We start from the raw sequence: 14,805 nt of genomic DNA, 5'->3' as shown, positions 1-14,805 counted from the left end.
AGCTGAAAAGAAAATTTGACTTTCAAACACAAGAATGAAGAGAACCATGAAAAGGTGAACAGCAAAGAAAGGTCATAAGGGACTTACTAAAGTTGAACTGTTTACATTCCTACATGGAAAGATAATATTTGTAACTCTTGAAACATTTCAGTATCTGGGTACTGGGTGGGATTACACACACACACATGCACACACGCACACATACATAGAGACAGAGTGCACAGAGTGAATTGAAGAGGATGGGATCATATCTTAAAAAAAAAATGAAATCAAGCAGTGAGAGAGAAATATATTGGGAGGAGAAAGGGAGAAATTGAATGGGGCAAATTATCTCTCATGAAAGAGGCAAGCAAAAGACTCATTAGTGGAGGGATAAAGAGGGGAGGTGAGAGAAAAACATGAAGTCTACTCTCATCACATTCCACTAAAGGAAAGAATAAAATGCACACTCATTTTGGTAGGAAAACCTATCTCACAATACAGGAAAGTGGGGGATAAGGGGACAAGCAGGGTCGGGGGGATGATAGAAGGGAGGGCATGGGGAGGAGAATGCAATTCGAGGTCAACACTCATGGGGAGGGATAGGATCAAAAGAGAATAGAAGTAATGGGGGACAGGATAGGATGGAGGGAAATATAGTTAGTCCTATACAACACAACTATTATGGAAGTCATTTGCAAAACTACACAGATTTGGCCTATATTGAATTGCTTGCCTTCCAAAGGGAAGGAGTGGAGAGGGAGGGAGGTAAAGAAGTTGGAACTCAAAGTGTTAGGATCAACTGTAATGTTCTTACCACTAGGAAATAAGAAATACAGGTAAAGGGGTATAGAAAGCTATCTGGCCCTACAGGACAAAAGAGAAGACGGAGACAAGGGCAGAGAGGGATGATAGAAGAGAGAGCAGATTGGTCACAGGGGCAATTAGAATGCTTGGTGTTTGGGGGGGAGGGGATAAAAGGGGAGAAAATTTGTAACCCAAAATTTTGTGAAAATGAATGTTAAAAGTTAAATAAATAAATTTAATTATTAAAAAAAGAAAAGAAAAGAAGAAAGTTTAGCATGAAGTAAGAGATAATTCCATAATATATTGTCCCACTCATGCCACATCTGTAGTATTGTATATTGTGTTCTCCTCTGGATACCACAGTTTTAGAACACTGATAAACTAGAACATGTCTATAAAATGGTGAGCAGAATGGGAGAGGACCGCCATATGGGGACCAACTGAGCAAACTGAGCATGCTCAGTCTGGAGATGAGCAGCCTTAAAGGGACTATGAGAGCTGATCAAGAATTGGAAGGACTGCCATGGGAAGAAGAGATAGACAGTTTGCTTGGCTCCAGAAATTAGGTGCAATGTCTAGAAAATTCAAAGGCAAACTGAGGCTTATGGGAGAGAAAGCTTCCTAACACTCAGACCTGCCCCCAACGGGAGGGGAAGTAGTGGGCTCCCCATTGCTGGATACTTTAAGCAAAGCCTTGATGACATCTTATGGGGGATATTGTAGAGGGAATCCTGGCTCAGGAGCAAGTGGGTTTAGCACCTTTGAAGTCCCTTCTCCTTGTAAGATTGCCATCTCTGCTGCCGCTTAATGGTCATTGTTGAATGACTTGGAGCATCTGGACTAAGGCATGCTGACTGGTACAATAGCAGAAGCTCTGTGAGAGGCTTTAATCTGAGACTTTAGTCATTATTCTTGAATGGACCCCAGTAGGGAAGGGAAAGGGAGACTCCTAGGCTTGGCCACAGAAAAATACAGAACAGGCACCCCAAGCATGGCCACATTGTGTCAGTGGGGCCCTGGTCCACACATAAGCTCTAAGGCTATTTCCTTTTTCTGCCCCTAACAGTTTTCTTTATGGCATTAATTTTTCAAAAGTAAGTCATCAGAGTCTCCCTCTCACCCCGGCCCCCAAAAAAAAGTTGAGAGGAAAGAGCCATGACGGCTCGGTGACATTTCCATTGACTGCCTGAACTTGGTGAGGAAGCTGACAGAAGGCAGGGGAACCCATCTTTTCTGTTTCTGTCTTGTGTAGGTGAAAGGCTTTTCTGAGAACATGCTGCCAGCCATTCCCCCTACCTCTGTCCTATACTTGTGAAGGGGATCTTTTTCAATTTCTAGAACATATAGGTTCTTTTCCTTTTTTCCCCTAATCATCTTTTGAAATAGACCTAGTAGTGGTATTGCTGGGCCAAAGGGTATAGGTAGTTTAATAACTCTTGGGGCATAATTCCAGATTGCTCTCCCAAATGACTGAATCAGGTAACAATTCCACCAGCAATGAATTAGTGTCCCACATTCCTTCCAACATTTGTCACTTTCCCCTGCAATCATTTTAGCCAATTTGATGGTCACATAATGATTTCTCAAGGTTGTATTAACCTGAATTTCTCTAATCTATAATGATTTAAAGCAATTTTATATGACTATAAATTGTTTTGATTTCTTCCTCTGAAAACTGCCTGTTCATATCCTTTGACCACTTATCAATTGGGGAATGACTCATATTCTTCTATATTTGACAAAGTCCTTTATACATTTTATATATAAGACCTTTAGCTGATAAACTATATAGAAAATTTTCCCCAAATTTTGTGTTTTCTTTCCAATCTTGGCTCATTTGTTTTATTTGTACAAACCTTTTTAATTTAATGTAATCAAAATTTTCCAATTTATACCTAATTTTGTTCTCTATCTCATTTATCCATAAATTATTCAACAATCCACAAGTTTCATAAGTAATAGGTTGCATATTTTTTCTAATTTTTTGGTAAAATCTCTCTTTATATCTAGGTCATGTATCCATTTTGACCTTATCTTGGTAAATGGTATGAGACATTGGTCCAATTTCTATTTAAGTCTTAATTTGACTCAAGTCTTTGTGACCAGGGTTCAACATCCTTCTCCTTCTACCATCCCAGTCCCCTCACATTTGTTGGTGGAGACAGTGACCAACCATGAGTCCCTGGGCTTCTTTTGGTTCCCTGCTCTGGGTCATCAACACAGGAAAGTCTTGAGGAGCATCTTTCCTCCTCCTTGTGTGCAGTTGTTGACTACATGGACATCAGAATTCTACAGATTCTTAGTTTCTTCCCCAATCCAAAGGGAATGCACCCCCTCAACATATGTAGACCCAAACTGATGTCACCCCACATGGCCTTTTCCTCTCTTTCTTACCTCATGATCAGGGATAGAGGACCTTTGTCATACAAACTAATTGATTATGATGAGGAAGAGGATGATTGAAAATGATTGATAATGGTGGTAAATGTTAGTACTCTTGTCATGAAGGTTTGCAAATTACTTTACATGTATTATCACATTTGATAATTAAGGGGTGTGGTGCCAAAATCAAAATTACTGACCTCCAGTGGGCAAAGGGGCTGGTGTCATCTCCACACCCCAAACTAGGCTCACTAGACTCTTCTCCATCCTGCCCTCCCTTGAATCCTTCTATTATCCAGCAGGTTCTTCTCCTCCTGCTGTCAGTGGGTAAAATTCAGGGTGAGAGGAAGGACATCAATTCTTTTCCTTTGTTAAATGAATCCCCAGGATACAATGTTTTCCCTTTCATAAATTTTCTGGTCTCCCTGGTCAGGACAGTTGTGAGCAAGTGATCACTGACCCTTTCAATCAAAGTGATGGATAATCAGATATCTCCTGTAGAATCACATCACAAAGAGAGATCAGCCATACAAAGAAGCAGGATAGGTTCCCCAAGTCCCTGTGACGTGGGACCCTTGCTTAGACCTTGTCCTTGTTCTGACCAGAGGTGTTATGCCAGGTTCCGTCCCAGGATGAGGCAGCCATTGAGAGGTCTAGATTCTCAAGTTGCACAGAAAGTATGATGGTGAAACAGACCAAGATCCAGACCTGGAGTTAGGAAGACCCGAGTTCAAATTCTGCCATAGCCCTTGCTAGCTGTGTGACCCTGGGCAAGTCACTTACTTTGTCCCTTCTAACAAGAGGATGATAATAGCACCCCTCCTCCCAGAATTGTTATGAGCATTCATAGGCCATAAACATAAAGTGCTTTATAAGCTGTAAAATGCTACATAAATGCCGGGTGGTATCACTGTTATTTCTGTTGTTTTGATGGGTATGGGCATGGGCGTGGTTGATCTTGGAACTAGAAATGACCTTCACAATCACACAGTCCAGCTCATACTTGAAGGACCAACTCCTCCGTCATATTCCCACCAAGTGTTTGGCCCTCCAGCCTTTGCTTGAAGTCCTTCGGGGAGGGGAAGTCTCCACCTTTCTTCTCCCCTAGTAGCCCACAGCTAGCTCTCAACTAGGGGCAGCCAGGGGGCACCACAGTGGATAGAGTGCCAGGTCTGGAGTCAGGAAGGCTCCTCCTCTGAGTTCAAATCCAGCCTCAGATACTTCCTGACTGTGTGACCCTGGGCAAGTCACTTCACTCTGCTTGCCTCAGTTTCCCCATCTGTAAAATGAGCTGGAGAAGGAAATGACAAACCACTCTAGTATCTTTACCAAGAAAGCCCCAAATGGGATCAGGAAGAGTCATTGTGTTCATCCTTCATTGCCGAAGAATACCATACTATCAGAGAAATGATGACATGACTTGCCCTTGACTTTGTTTTGAGTGAGGGAGGGCTGAGCAAGGTCACCAGCCTCACTTTTTCTCCAGAGTCATCTGAATCCAGCGACCAGATATTCATCAGGATGACTGGAGATGACCCAGAATGCAATAGGAGACCTTGACCCCTTTTGGCCAAGGTCTATGCAGGAGCTCACTTAGGGTGAGGTAACACCCATTCAGTGAATAGGCCTCTTTAAGAAATAGCCAGGGGGTGGCCCTTTTAGTGAGGCATAGAAAAAAAGACCTCAGGCTGGGAGGGAAACAGCAACAGTTATTACTGATAATCACTCTTAAGCCAGGAGGGTCCAGAAGCCAGCCCTTAGGCAGGAGCCTAGTGTCCTCCAATGTGTAAGCTTCAGAGTGCAGTAGGTTTAAGGTTCTGAGAGAGGAGAGGAGAGGATAAGGGAGGGGAGGGGAGGGGAGGGGAGGGGAGGGGAGGGGAGGGGAGGAGAGGAGCAAGCATCTTTTGACCATTCAAATTTACCTTCCTTTGGAGAGGAGAAGGAAGGGGATGGGGAGGCAGACAGGAGAGGAGGGGCTGAGTTACCTAGCTAGCTGGGCCCCCATTCAGCCAGCTGCATCTACTCACAGGGTTGTGTTTGTCCTTTGTTGCCGAAGAAGATCATGCCATCGGAGAAATGACGACATGACATTCGCTTGACTTTGTTTCGAGTGAGGGAGGGCTTGCAATGAACAGCGAGGTTGTTGTCATTTTCTGGGCCAGCTTTCTAAATCTTTGCCTCCACACCTTCCATACATTACTTCTAGTTGGGCCCACTGGGGCCGAGCTGAGCTTAGATTCCCAGGTTGCCATTCTGCTGCAGGCAGCTAGGTGATTTGGGCACAGGCTTCTCGAGTCTCCCGGGTCAGTGCTTGGCAGTCCTGACTTCAGTTTCAGCCTCTAACATTATGGAAGCAAGATGGTCCCCTCAGTCAGCAAAGGGTGGCCAGGTTCCATTGAGGTAGAATTGATTTCCTGGAGTAAAAAGCTCTCCCTAGGGATTCTTTCACTGGGCAGCTGGCATGTCCTGCCACATCTGACTCAGAACATTTTTTTTTCTTCAGATCATTAAATAAAGCTCTTGTAAAGCCAGCATTTTATTAAGTGGAGGGCCCATCATTCCACTGACCTTCAGCACCAAGTCAGCACAGCTCGGGCCTAGTTTGGGTTTTTCAGTTTCCTTGTCAGGTTGAAATGAAAACCAAGAGGGGGACACAGTGACATTTCTCATTTACAGCTCCCTGTATCTGCTGTGTCTTCTTCACAATTACCCTCCCATTCTGGGGAAGGAGGGCATTCCCAAATGGATGTGTTCTGAGGACATTCAAGGGATTGGTTCAGGCCTTTTCAGCTTTGTAGGCAGATTTTTTTCTCCTGTCACAGTCAGTGGAGTCTCTTGCTGAAACACTTAAGTTTAAAGCATTGCATTTGATTCTTACAGCAGCTATTTGAGATGCATGGTAGTACAGTGGGGAGAGGATGACCAGCTTTGGAGGTGAGAAGCCCTGGGTTCAAGTCTCTGCCATATACTAGCAGTAGGATGACCAAGGGGGCAAAGCAAAACCTTTCACTGTCCCTAGACAACTTTTTTTAAGACTGAGGCAGCTTAAGACAATAAAAAAATCACCCTCCATGAAGTCAGAGGATATATGTTCCCTTTCTACCTCTGACACATCCTACCTATGTGACTTTGGGCAAGTCACCTTAGTTTCCTCATTTATAAAATGAGTTGGTTCCCTTTGCCTACAGATTTGTGATGTATGTGCTGGACAGATCATCCTTTTTATCAGAAGTTCTCTGCTTAGATAAAATTCAAGGGTAAGATGATGGTGATGATGGTGATGAAGAATTCCCATAAAGTATATTCTCATGGAGGTATTAATATTCCTACTTTACAAATGAGGAAACTGAGGCCAAGAGAAAGAAGCAACTTGTTCTTGGCCAAGCGTCAGAGTCGGGATCTCCAGAGTAGCCTCAGTCAGTTGTTCTTCTGGTTGTGTTCTAGACATCTAGACAGGAAAAGCACCTTAGAGATCATAGCATTCAATTCCCTCATTGTCTAGATAAGGAAACTGAGCCTAGAGTAAGGCAGTGACCTGCTCAAGGGTACACAGGTAAAGCCTCCTAAAGCAAGAATTCACACCCAGGCCTTCTAACTCCAAATCCAGCACCCAGCCCTCTAGAGCAACACCCAGGGGAACTGAGGGTCCCCAGTTTGTCAGTGAGCATTCATTGAGTGCCTACGGTGTACCAGCTTTGTACTACTCACTGGAGATACAAAGAAAGGCAAAAGACAGTCCCTGCCCTGGAGGACTTCCCAGTGCACATCAATCACATTAGTAGAATAGCTGGGTCTAGAACCCAGGAAGTCATGTTCTTGCTCTCCTTTTTGACATTTTTGGTTCCCGTGTTGTCAGTCAGTCGTACGTGCATGCATGTGTGTGCTTGTGTGTGTGTGTATGCGTGCATGTAGAAGAGAAAACCGATCTAACGTGTTTTCTGCTTCTTTCTCTCTCTCAGTGTTGAGCATTGGTGAAGGCGGCTTCTGGGAAGGCAGCACGCGGGGCCACATCGGGTGGTTTCCTGCTGATTGTGTGGAGGAAGTGCAGTGTAAACCAAATGAAAGCAAACCAGGTAAGGTCTAGGAGTTTTGCAAAAAGCTCCTTTTTTTCTACCTGTAAATGAAATGTCCCACTTGTCCTTGGGCCTCAGGTGGCTTTTGTGTTTGTGTTGGCCTGTGGATTCCTCCCCCACTAGCTGACTCAGCGAGGCTGCCCCTGAGCTGCCTGGAAGATCCTCACCCAAATAAGCTCATGTTTGTAACTCTCAGATGGGCTTCACATGCAGTCCTGGAGATTGGAGCTGTTTGCTCTTGGTTTCCTTTCCCTCGCAGCTTGTAAGCTTTCTGCAGGCAGGAAGCACGCCTCTTTGGAAATGTAGTGTCTCCTTCAGTGTGCCTAACACAGACAAGCGTTTGCAGGCATGTTTGCTCCATGTGTGTTGAAAGTACTTCACTGGTGGATGAAATACTTGGATCCTAATTATGTCCTTCTTACATGACTCACAGAATCTCCCAAATCTGCCAGTTATATTTTAAAACAGGTCACATCTCCTTGTTAGTGATGTAATGGATAGAGGACTAGACTTGGAAACAGGAAGATATGAGTTTGAATCCTACCTTAGACACTTAGTGGCTGTGTGACCCTGGGCAAGTTACTTAAACTTTCTCAACCTTAGTTACCTTATTTGCCAAATGAGGATAACATGAGAGTTGCTTGAGAATCAAATGAAAAAAATACATGTAAATCATTTCACAAGCCATCATTCCCTTCCAAGCTCTAGAAATGCTTCATTAAGCTAGATATCCAAGTGGTTAGAGCACTCAACCTAGAGTCAGGAAGACCTGAGTTCAAATCCAACCTCAGACACTTACTAGCTGTGTGACTCTGGGCAAGTCACTTAACCTCTGGTTGCCTCCGTTTCCTTAACTGTAAAATGAGAATAATAGCACTTTCAGGGTTGTTGTGAGGAGCAAACGAGATAACCATTATAAAGTGTTTAGCACGGTACTGGTATGTAGTAGGTGCTCTATAAATGCTTCTTCCCTTCCCCTCTCTACTCCAGCCCTTTTAGGCTCACTCTCCTGGGGTTCTAACTTTGGTTCTTCTCCAGGACAACCGCTAGTTCCGTTTGGAGTGGGATTACTTCATGTATGTATTCATTTGTCCTATGTGTTCTTACTGACCTCCAAGTCAAATTCAGTTATGGAACCAGAAATATGGCTCTTGTTCTACCACGGTAGGCTGAGGGGAGAACGCCTGCCCCTTGAATTGGGTCCTAGAGGTAGGGCAGGGAGGGCCTTCTAGTCCAAACTTGTTAGGGTTCACAGGAGGAGACTGAGGCCTAGAAAGGGAGAAAGACTTGATTCTAGACCCAGAAGAGGATTCCAATGCCTTCCCCTGGCTCCCCACTGTCCCCTGGGCCATGCCATTAGCCACATTTACTTCCAGTGACTAGCTTGGTGAGGGATGCAGAGTGGAAGTCTCCTTAAATATAAAGGGTTTCCTAAGATGCTTGGAGGCCTGACTTGCTCTGAAGTTTTTGTGGTTTGCCATGTGGGATACACACCCCACCCCTCCTCTTCCTGTACTCAGACAAGCTGCTGGAAGGAGTCATCTGCTCTGCTTTCACTCTTAGCTCATAGCTCTCTGGTTGAGCACTCTGCCTCTTGACCATAGAGGCCTTCGCCAAGGCTGCCAGTGGCGCTGAGTTCAAGGGCCCTTTCTCAGGCCCCCTCCCCCTGGACTTCTCTGCAGCTTTGTTAACTGATGAGTGCCGCTCCGCCCAATCTCCTTTACTGGACCATCCCCCATCTCCTGCCCACAAAGTTCTGGACTTTCTTTGCTTGTGGGATCTTAACCTACCTGGCCAGTCATGAAATAGAAAAGCAGGGCCTCTTCAGTCTGGGTGTTTTAAGACCTGCCCTACCACTGCCCTCCCCACCCACCTTTTCCCACTTGTTAGAGGAAGCCACGGGACCTGTGCCACTGGAGGCCTGTCCCATGCCCATTCACCTGGGACAGAGGAATTAATGCATTCAGTTTTGGGTCTCTGCCCTGGGATTCAGTTGTCCTGATTAGTGAATATGGGCCAACTCCATCTAACCCACAGCATATAGGTATCTATGGTCATTCTTCACATTCCAGCCTTCCAGCCTCCACACCAGGGCTGACACAAACATCTCATCATTAAGTCTCTGTTCAATTTTTCCAGCCCTAATCTCTGTTTCTCCAATGAATCCTGCCTTAGTCACTGACTATCAGTTCTTGCTACCAAGCTGTTCCCGTAGTCATTAAACTCAAGGAATTCTAACAGAACTAAGTCTCTTTCCCCCTAGCCTACCCTTCCCTCAAACAGCCCCATCCTGTCAGAGGCATTACTGTCCTTCAAGGCCTGGAATTTATAGCCCGATGCCTCCTCCACCACTCTTCTCTCACCGTTCTCCATCCCCACCCAGCAGCCTGCTTGTCTTCATCCCCAATCCTCCTCCTTCTCTCCCTTTGCCCACTGCCATGCTAGCTCAGGCCCTTATTATCTCTCACCAAGACTTATAATAGGCTTCGCTCTCTTCTCCCTGCTTTCAGTCTCATCTTCCTCTATCCTACCTCTCAGTTAGCAACCAAAAAAGTCTTCCAAAAGAAGCAGGGCACTCTCCTACTCCAAAGTCTCCCATGGCTCCCTAGTACAACCCAACTCAAGAAGCTTTTGTAAAGTCCCCATGATGCATAAGGCATTATGCTGGGCACTGGGCATACCAAGCCAATTCTTCTAAGAGCAAATGCAAATGTCTCAGCCTGACATTTAAAGCCCCCACAATCTGGCTTCAGCTTACCTTTGCAGGCTTATTTCATATTACTTCCCTTCACACACATGCCATCTTCTAGCCAAACTGGACGACTAGCTAGCTGTTCCGGAACTCAGAATTCTCTCTCCCTCCTCCGTGCATTCACACCAGCCCTCCCCCGGGGCTGGAAATCACTGGGTCCTCTGCTTTCCATTCCAGATGCTACCTCCTACATGAAAACCTTCCCTGATCCCCTCTCAAGCCCACCCTCAGTAGGGTGGCAATCACCTCAAATTGCTCCTCAAATGAGTTTGGAGTTCTCTTTCTCACTCTGACTGCCATACCACCACCAGCAGCGGCAGCAGAAGCAGCAGCAGCTTGGAAGGAAGAGAGAGATCTTTTTGTCTTTGGATCCCTGGCACCAGCCCAATTCCCTCCCCTTAATAAATGACTCTTGAATTTAATTGACTTGATTTGGACCTTCCTGAATTGAATTGCTGTGAACAGTGATATTGTGACAAGAAGTCATTAGTTCTCTTTCACCTGAATATTACAAGGGTGACTGATGGCTGGTCCTAAGGGCAGTGGATTGGTGACTGGGGAGCCAGGGGAGCCTGTGCAGACGGTGGGCATGGAGTGGGACCATGCTTCCTTTCACAACAAAGACTCTCTCTCTCTCTCTCTCTCTCTCTCTCTCTCTCTCTCTCTCTCTCACTCACTCTCTCACTCACACACACACACAAACACACACACAAGAGGAGTCGCTTTGGGACTTTAGGATATCTCTTACTTATTTCCCAGTAGTCAAAATTAATGCAATGAGTATCAATACATAGAAAATTTGCACTCACAGGATTATGGAATAATCAACCTCCATGGGCCCTTCAAACACAGAATACAAAATGTTAGGACTGGGAGGAAGCTTCGAACCCTTGAGTACCAAAGCCTGGAGGGACCTGGGACTATAGAAGGTTAAAACATGGAAGCTCAGAGTGGGGTCATCTAAATCAAAGATTTCATTCAGTCCGCAGCACTCCCAAATGAAGCCTGATCCAAATTAAAATATATTTGGGAAATATTTAACAGAAATAAATAAAATACAATAAAACAGAGAGCATTACATTTGAAAGCTAAATCGACATGCAGCTGCAGGGATCCTCGAGGATGGCTCCATCCTCCCCACCCCCACCCCCACCCTGTTTCTGTTTGGGTTTGATGGGCCCCTCCCCCGCAGTTATTTTTAGTAAAATTCTTTTGTCTTCATTTAAGGATTTTTAATCCTTTTGGCTCCCATTCTGAAGTCCGACTCTGAGGCAGCTTCTCGCCTTTTGCCCCAGTCGTTTTGGGGCTGGGAGTTTGTCATTCTCTTGGCACATTCATATCCTTGATAATGGGTGATTTGGAGGAGGGGCAAGCTGCATATGTAGCCTGGAAAAGTCACAGCCCTAGAGATGAAAGGACCTTTCGATGCAGCTAGTCTCAAAGAAGGAAATGGAGCAAAGCAGGTTAAAGGACCTGCCCAAGGTCACATGACCATCAAGTGATCTAGAAGGCATTAGTTCTATTTTGTTTTTTACTGTCAACCTGCCAACCATTAACAAACACAAATATTTGTCAGGAGGGGGCAATATGGAGTCTAGGTCTTCAGCAGGAGATAAAAAGCAGGCCAGAATTCAGTATTACGCCAAAGTCAGAATAGCTAGTAGAGAGAGATGCGCCCGAAAGCAGCAAGTGTGGCTTTGACTCCCTGCTCAGCTCTGCTGCCCACCTTTGCAAAGACCCTTCCTTGCTGTCAATGGGACACACTGAAGAAAGTTCATGACAAGAACTCTGCTTCTGCTCCAAAGGAAAGTCAGCCCCCTTCTCTGAGAGGAGCTCATCCGCTTGGACTTGAAGAGGCACCTGTATTTACAAAGGCAAAATGAGGGCTTTACTTGGACAAAGGGCTTGTCAAGTTGGGGGACAGCTGCAGCTATCTGGGGATAGCAGCACGTTTTCCTAAGACAGTTCAGGTAAATAATGGTTCCTGTTATCCTTTTATGGCTGAAGATGGGATTGAAACTCAGCTAAGACAGGCTTGTTGCTTGAAATTACCCTAGTTTTTCCTGTGCCCAATTTGGGAACCCCTTTCCTTTCCAGAATCCCCAACGTCATGAGGAAACTCAAACAGATAGAAGAACAGCCTAGAAATTAAGAGGCCTGAGTTCAAGGCCCAGCTTCTCTAATAACCACCTTTGTGAACTGGGGGAAATGATTTAGCCAGCTTCCTATTACTCTTCTGTAAACTGGATAAAAGATCTGAGGATTTAGAGCTGAGGAAGGTCCTTAGAGATCAGCTAGTCCAACCCTTTCATTTTGTAGATGAGAAAACTGAGGCTTGGCAAGGGAGCTCAGTGGCTCAGAGCCACACAAAGTGATGGTAACAGAGCTAGGAAGCCATCATGTTAACCTGTCAGGATCTTACTTTCTGAAAAATGGGAGTAAATTCTGTAAACTGTCATCCTTTTGGTGAAAAATGAAGTAGATGGCATCCCTTCGTTGCATGCCCCCCTATTACTTCTATGTTGCCTTTGAGAAAGAGAGAGAGAGAGAGAGAGAGAGAGAGAGAGAGAGAGAGAAAGAGAGAGAGAGGGAGGAGGGGAGAGACTGAGATAGACAAGGAGAGAGGGAGACAGACAGACAGAAAAAAAAGGGTAGGGAGTCCTCCTTGCTTTCTTCTGTCTTATAGTACCTGTAACATCTCTTTTTACATTATCATTTTTTCTTGGGCTTCCTCCTCAGATGTCAAAGGATTTTTAATTTTTATTTTTTGATGCTTCATTTTATTTTTAAAATAATATGCTATTTCCTCCCAATGACATGTAAAAACAATTTTTAACATTTGTCTTTTTTTATTTCTAATTTCAAATTCTATCCTTCCATGCTCTCTCCCCTCTCTGAGGCAGTAAGCAATCTGATATAGTTGTACATGTGCAGTCATGTAAAACATATTTCCATTTTAGTCATTTTGTTGAAGAAAACTCAAACCAAAAAAAAAGCAAGAAGAAAAGAAAGCAAAAAATAGTCTGCTTTGCTCTGTACTCAGACCCCGTTAGTTTTTTTTCTCTCTAAGTGGATAGCATTTTTCATCACAGGTCCTTCAGAATAGCCAAGTCATTACGTTGGTTACATTGTTACGATGTTACTGTTACTGTGTACAATGTTCTCCTGGTTTTGCTCACTTCACTCTGTATCAGTTCATGGAAGTCTTTTGAGATTTTTAATTAAGTTCTTCTTCCTCCTCCTCTCCACAGCCAGTTTTATGAATTAGTTCTGGGTTCTCCCAGGAATAAATTTTCATTGAGGAGAAGCTTTCCTGGCCTCAGAACAGAGTAGCTGGGGCAGAAGGGAGTGGGGAGTTCCAAAGTCCCCAGAGGACTCCGGCACTGGGGGCTATCCAAGCCAGTGCCAAAGCACCTAGAGCTGGCACTGGATAATGTGGTCCACTTCCTGCTTTCAGTGTATGGCAGTGTTTTTCATTTCTGCATATTAAAATGTTTTCCTGCTTTATGTGTGTGAAAAACTGTAGAGTAATTAAATTACAGGACACTATCTCATCTTGCTGTTACTTGAAACCCTCTCTCCTTCTTCCAGCTGATCCTCAAACCCCTTAAAAGCCCAGTGAGACTTATCTGCTTCAGGCAATAAGGGTGAAGGGGAGTGAGATATGGAAACTCACCTTCTCCAGTCCAAAAGCAAAGAGGATTCAGACAACTCTCCTCTACCAGAAGTGCTGTTGGGGTCTTCCAAGAATCCCCCTGTCATGTTTGTGGAGCAGTCACTTAGTCATCTTTTAAGTGCCTACTGTGTGCCAGTAAGAGCTCTTTCCGCCTACTGTGTGCCAGTAAGAGCTCTTTCCATGACAGAACCACTCAGGCTTTTTAGCACCCTCGGGTTTAGAATGTGTTCTTGTGTCAAGTCAGCCAGGGAGGAAACAAATGCAAGTGGCATCACTCCCATTGTGCAGAAGAGCAAACTGAGCCTCAGAGAAGCAAAGGGACTGCCTTGAGGTTCTACAACTTGTTCATGTCAGAAAACTTGGAAGGAAAGAAGGAAAAAAGGAGGAAGGAAGGAAGGAAGGAAGGAAGGAAGGAAGGAAGGAAGGCAGGCTTCAAAAATTGAACAGAAGATTTTATAGTTGATCCTGGAGGTCATAGGAAGCTCTTGGTATTTATTGACTAAAGATGTAACGTGGTCAGAAGTGCATGTTAAAAAGCGAACTCCCTTTGGCAGGGGATGAGACAATGGCTTAGGCTGAGAGAGCTTTGAGACAGGAAGGCCAGTTAGACTATTGCCAAAGGCTAAGCCAGAAGTGATTAGGCCCTTTACCAAGGCCATGAATAGGGAGAAGGAATTGTAGGTGAGAGATGTGAAGGTAAAGATGACAAGACATACTCAAAATTCTGTGCAGATAGTGAAGCAGTGGGCAAAGGTCAGTACCTGCTGTTATCATTAGCCAGTGATGTTCCCAATCCCAGATAACATAATACCTCCATACACACAGAGGCACTAAAAGTCAGAGTTTGGGACAGTACCCATTGCAAGGCTAGACAGGGAGATATGGGAGAGGTGACCTTTGATCTTCTGTGCCCCCTTCCCCCAGTGTTATGCCCCAGGTTTGTTGGATCTCCCCTGGAGATGATCTCATAAAATGTGGAGATGCTCCTGGTTCCAAAGGAGAGCTGGGGTACTGGCTCCCACTTCTGGGCTCCACATCCAGGCCGACTCCTGAGAGGGTGTGTCTGCAAAGTCTCTTCATGGCTGTGCCAGCTTTTGCCTCACCCAGCTCCAGAAGCATGGAGTGAGCAGAGCCTT

The 14,805-nt window shown here is 44.9% G+C and overlaps 1 protein-coding gene across 10 annotated transcripts in view; it reads left to right on the top strand.

Moving 5' to 3' along the window:
- SHANK2 (SH3 and multiple ankyrin repeat domains 2) overlaps nt 1-14,805 on the top strand; it is a 709,321-nt gene that overhangs the window by 304,802 nt on the left and 389,714 nt on the right. For all 10 annotated transcript variants that reach the window (XM_072639430.1, XM_072639427.1, XM_072639424.1 and 7 more), the window contains one exon: nt 7,128-7,241. In XM_072639430.1, coding sequence (XP_072495531.1) covers nt 7,128-7,241 — 114 coding nt within the window. The remainder of the gene's footprint in view (nt 1-7,127; nt 7,242-14,805) is intronic.

This window comes from Notamacropus eugenii, chromosome 2, assembly GCF_028372415.1.
Source record: "Notamacropus eugenii isolate mMacEug1 chromosome 2, mMacEug1.pri_v2, whole genome shotgun sequence".
Lineage (NCBI taxonomy): Eukaryota > Metazoa > Chordata > Mammalia > Diprotodontia > Macropodidae > Notamacropus > Notamacropus eugenii.
The sequence above is the reverse complement of the archived record's forward strand: the minus strand, read 5'-3'. Positions and strand labels throughout refer to the sequence as shown.